We start from the raw sequence: 5,527 nt of genomic DNA on the forward strand, positions 1-5,527 counted from the left end.
TGTGTGTGTGTGTGTGTGTGTAGACGTGACCCTCAGTGCTCTTAATGACTCAGATGTCAACAGTGATCTGGTGGACATGGAGGGACTGGGGCAAGGATCCAACTCCAAAAAACTCACCAACTTTGATCAAGGTGAGTGTGTGTACAACAGCTGACACACACACACACAGGGGTTCATTTAGGAGAGGATATTGAGTAGGTTGGGCACTATGGATCAAAAATATCTTGTATTTTCTTGTAGGGATGGAAAATTAATTCCAAAACCCACGGACCGGATTAGAACGGAAATTTCAGTTCCTCATTTCGGTTCCACTTAATGTGTCAACAGAAATATTTTCCATCTGTCGCTACGGACACAATGTACCCCCCCCCCCTCGTCATTTTTGTTGCTATGAACGTGTATAGGGACATGTGCCTACAACTAACAAAAAGCGTAGCCCGACCAAGAATCACTTAATTAAATCAAATTTGGCATATCTAAACAAAATCAACAATTATCATCAACAAGCATAGCTAATGTTAGCAGTTAATTGCGGTTAAATAAAGAAATCGTGATTGTGTACAAATATTGTGATTAGAAAATCATGCAGGGTTTTCCTGACCATTATAAGACTTAGGTGCAGCACCCGAGCCGTTTTGGGTGACGCCTAAGCCGAATGAATGTAAAATTAATGTGATCTTCAAAAAAAACTAAATAACACTCAGAAATACTGAGATCTAATGATTGGAGTTTGTCCCCAGTGTACTTCTTAAGCAGGTTTTGTCTTTAAGCTTTTTTTAGTGTTATTTATTTATTTATTATCTGCTCTAGCTTTTCCAACGTTTTTAGACACAGATATGATAATCATAATAATGGTCATAATTTTTTTTATTGAAAAACATCACATTTCTGTAGAGTTATATAATAATTGTTGCAGGCCTATCTGTGAGCTGTTGAGAGCCACAGATAGGGGAAGGTCGGGAAGTCAGAAAGTACACATTAGTAGTTTTGATCTTTTCATGGAATTTGTTGACATCAAGAAAAACTTCTTAATTTAATAGGTCTGTTTCGTATCTCTACAGATAACCTAAACCTGGACTCGAGCCTCATCATGAATCCCAGTGATCTGCCTCTGCTCTCCCGTTGACACTTTACACTTCCTCTGGACTTTGAATGACGGACAAATCTATAAAAGTCACACCCACGTTGTAACAAACTGGACTTATCCTTAGAGCCAGAAGAGGGTGACCACCCACAAGAGAGTAAATCTAGTAGTATTGAATATTTTGCCTTGTCACGGAGGACAGATGTCCCACGCATTCCCATTGCTGGGAAGTTGTTGGCACCATCAGCAACGTCTTAGGATCATTTAAAAAAACATTTTTTTTTTACTGCAATCATTTTTTATTTTAGACCATTTCCACTCCTCCTCATCAACTTGTTCTTTGACGGAACTGACTTTATGCAGTAAGGAAGCTGTTTGAACATTCATACTTCCTGTGTTTGTTTTTTTAAAGAAAAGCCACAAAAACAAGGACAATGCAGCAGAGAGACCTCGGTTGCGTCAACAAGACGAACGCCCCCCCCCCATCCACATGCACATACTGCTAAAGGACAGCCATTTGAAAGCAGATATGTCTGAAAAATTTAAACGGTACTATTTGATTGTATTTCATATTAAATTTGTTCTTGCTACATTTTGACAATGGTTGTGTTAGCAAGTGCTAACGCAAGTTTTTTGTTAGTTTTTTTTGTTTTTGTTGTGGTGTTGGGCAAAAACTCCTTAATGACCTTTCAGCGTATTGTAGTTCAAGTGATCTGAGGCTACATTGATATTGCTACGTTTTGGTTTAAAAACGAATATCTTTTGCTACGTTTACACCGCGCATCCACACTGGTTTGGCGTTCCAGAGCCCCTAAACCGGAGCCGTTTGGAATCCCTTCTGACCCGTTTTAACTTGGAATTTGCAGTGTTGGGTTTCTATCTCAACGGCCGCAAACGGAGGCCAAAACGTTTTGCCGCCTGATTGGGTCTTATTGGTCATGACGTCTCATTCTCTGAGACTAAGCTTCTAACGTTACCATGTCAGCTACCAGCAATTAGCAACGCATACATGCTGCCTGCTGTTTACGTTCAGTGTTCTGGAATATTGATGAGATTTGCGGTTTAGGCATGTTAGTTTAAACAGAGATTAGTTCTTCTACTGGAGCTAAAACACTTGTGGGCACGGAAATTGCGTTTGGCTCAAAACTCCGCTTAAAAACTAAAACGTAGCAACGTAAATGTAGCCTGAGAGAAACTAGACGTCTGCACCTCCTCTCGGCTCTGTTTTCTAGCCCGTGATGGCAGACTATGGCCAATCACGGGTCATTTCAGAAAGAGAGAGAGAGAGAAAGAGAGCAAGCGTTCCTATTGGCCGTTCTACAAATGCAAATGAATGTGCACAGGCCTTCAGCCTGATTCAGTGGTGAAAAAATGCAGTTAAAGGTCCCTATTCCAACATTTGAAGCAACTGCCCACGCTGCAAAGCAATCCATGAAAAGATAGACAAATTCTTAAAGAGAATCTGACAATAAATTCAATAAAAACGAGTGTAAATATTGTCAAAGCTTTTTGGAGATGGAGAGAAAATGTTGCTAATAGTTTAGCCTTCTGCTAACTGTAGCTAAAGGCTGTAGCTGCGCGCTATTAACATTTTTGCTCCATCTCTGAAACGCTTCGCCGATGTTGACCCGTATTTTATTAATAAACATGAGTTGCTCAAAGGGCTTTACATGCTCACAAGTTTGTAAAGGAAACAGAATGGTAATCCTGGTAGAATTGCCAATATGTAAAGCCATCAGGATCCCACTGACCAAGAAGATGAAGTGTTATTATGAATCCCACACAACTTCTAGGCAAATCTCTCGCCCTACAAAGCAGCCTGATTGGTTGGGGTTAGGAATTGACCTTGAGTGGTTAAGGTTAGGATAGCCTGGCCAATATGAGCGTGCGAATGCGATTGAAGGGCGGGTCTTTCCTAGAAGTTACAGGGGTTCCATAATAACGTGGGAATGATAGAAATGATTGACTGGTACTCGTTTTATTGTTTGTTTAGCCTTTTCCAGAAAACTGCCTACCCCAGCTTTAAGGAAAACTTTATGGAGAAGTTAAGAGTATTTCGAACAACAAAGACACTTTGAACTCATGGCTGTGTGGATGGGTCCAGTATATTTTCAATGTGTTGTAATAATTGTCCACATTTTTTCTTTCCTTTGAACTAAAGGACTTAAACTACAGTATACAGTACATCCTTAAGACTGAGATATCAGAAGCTATTTGATTAGACAGACCATTTTGAGGTATATGAGAAAGATTAGAAGAAAAACCAAAAACACCCTTACTAGATGTCTTCTCAGCTTTCAATCGCATCCCAAGTCTTCATCAGCAGAGGAGGTTTACCCAGTTGTCATGAAGACAAGATGCTGGTGGATGCTTCAGGGAAAAAAGTTAGTAAGTGGACCTTGAGATTTTTTTTCTGTCTGTGCTCATATTAAGGAAATGCCAAATATAGCTCTTAAAAATAGTTTTGGAAAAGGCTTTTTCTTTGTTCTTGCAATCTAATAAGAAGATCAATGCCAATCACATGTCTGTGCTTGGATGTGCAAAAGCAGTTAGCCTAGCTTAGCATAAAGACTGGGGAATCCGCTAGCCTGTCTGTCCAACGTCCATAAATACACCTACCAACACCTGTAAAGTTCACTGTCGTTTGTTCCTCTTCTCTGCTGACATGTTGTAAAATGTTAATAACTGTTTACTATACTTGAAGAATAACCATGTATCCACCCAATAACTATACTGTTCATAAATGCTTTTTGGATGAACTCAGGTTTCATATGATATCCATCCATCTTTTTGTAAAATTGAAGATCACTCTGGTTCTTCTCCTGTATTTCCATAGTAACAGTAATAATACAAAAACTCATAGCAGCCATGTACTGTATACACAATTGATTATTGAAGTTGAAATGACATAAGTGATGTTTGTTTATTTTGTCAACGTTGCAAACAGTTGGCTGTTTTTGTCATAGAATTCAACGTTGAGTGAATTTCACCTTTGAGGTGACCATTGGACTATTCATTTCTGTCCAATATGAAAGTGAACATGAAGACACTTTTTTTTGTTTCACTGGAGAGCTCAGAGTACACAAAAATAGCATTGCCTGCGGAAAAATGCTTGTAAATACTGAAAAGCTAAATTGCTAAAGCTAAACTGGATTGCCGGCATAATTGCGTAAAAAGAAGGTGAAGTGTTGAGAATAGTTAAATAAACATGGAAATGGTTTTAATTAGTATGAACGTCTTGTAAATGGAATATTTTAATTTTTGTTTAGTTTTTAAAGCTGTATCTACACTGAATTGCTGAACAAATTTTGTAAGAAGGTGAAGTTGTAGCAAAATGTGGAAATAGTTGTAATTAATAAGAATGTAGTTAGAAAGATGTTAAACAATATTGTATGAAAAATTTTGTAAAAGCTGATGCTGAACTGAATTGCCGGCTATATGTTCTCTCATAGTACACAGTCGTAGTATAGTATGTCAAATGCAGTGATAAAAATGTCAGCATAGTATATTAAAAAAAAAAAAAGTGATAAAAAAGAAATTGTATAGTATGGTTTAAAAAAATAGTAAAAAGTCATAGGAGCCGTGAAAATATCTCTGACACCCTGACCACCAGCACCGGTTCCCCTCAAGGCTCATACAGTACATTCACATAGCTCAGTTGGTAGGACCCTCTACCAACTGAGCTGTCCAGGCACCCTAGGCTGATTCATTGATTCCATCCTCACCTGCTCCATCACCATCTGGTATGCTGCAGCCACCGCTGAAGACAAGGGCAGACTGCTGGGTTTCGTCCTCTCTGCTGAGAAGGTAATTGGCTGCAATCTGCCGTCTCTACAGGAACTGTGTGCCTCCAGGGCGCTGAGGCGGGCATGAAAGGTTGTAGCTGATCAATCTCACCCCGAACACAAACTCTTTGGACCTCTCCCCTCTGGCAAGAAGCTGCGGTCCATCAGGACCAAAACTCACCACCACAAAAAACGTTTCTTTCCCTTTGAAGTCAGCCTCACAAACCGGACCACCACTGACATAGAATCTATTCTACATCCTGTCTGCTGCACAAACTATACTCGATATCCTGAACTTTGCAAATCTCTCAAATTTACACATCCTGCACTAAACCATGCAGCATTTTTCTTAATGTTGGCTAAAGCAGCTATTGTAACTTCGTTATATGTATGTATCATTTGTTTCTCTGTTGATTTATTTTTTTTATTTTATATTAATGTTTAAACATGTTTACATGTATGCACCAAACCAAAAAAGTGCTACATGGCAATACCTTTTTTTTCTGATTCTGATTCTCTCGAACAAAATGATAAAAAAAAGTCATAGTATAGTGTGTCAAAAAAAAAGTCATACTATGCAGCATGTCAAAAAAATGAGAAAAGATTCATAGTATATTGTGTCAGAGAGACAAAAAAGCCATAGTATGTCCAAAAAAGT

The 5,527-nt window shown here is 38.8% G+C and overlaps 1 protein-coding gene across 1 annotated transcript in view; it reads left to right on the plus strand.

The window, feature by feature from the left end:
* zgc:92664 (chromatin complexes subunit BAP18) overlaps positions 1-1,913 on the plus strand; it is a 6,041-nt gene extending 4,128 nt beyond the window's left edge. Inside the window, exons 4-5 of the mRNA XM_032544499.1 lie at positions 24-131; positions 1,062-1,913. Of these exons, the coding sequence (XP_032400390.1) occupies positions 24-131; positions 1,062-1,126 (173 nt within the window). The 3' untranslated portion in view covers positions 1,127-1,913. The remainder of the gene's footprint in view (positions 1-23; positions 132-1,061) is intronic.
* The last annotated feature ends 3,614 nt before the right edge of the window (positions 1,914-5,527 follow it).

Source organism: Etheostoma spectabile, chromosome 19 (assembly GCF_008692095.1).
Source record: "Etheostoma spectabile isolate EspeVRDwgs_2016 chromosome 19, UIUC_Espe_1.0, whole genome shotgun sequence".
NCBI lineage: Eukaryota > Metazoa > Chordata > Actinopteri > Perciformes > Percidae > Etheostoma > Etheostoma spectabile.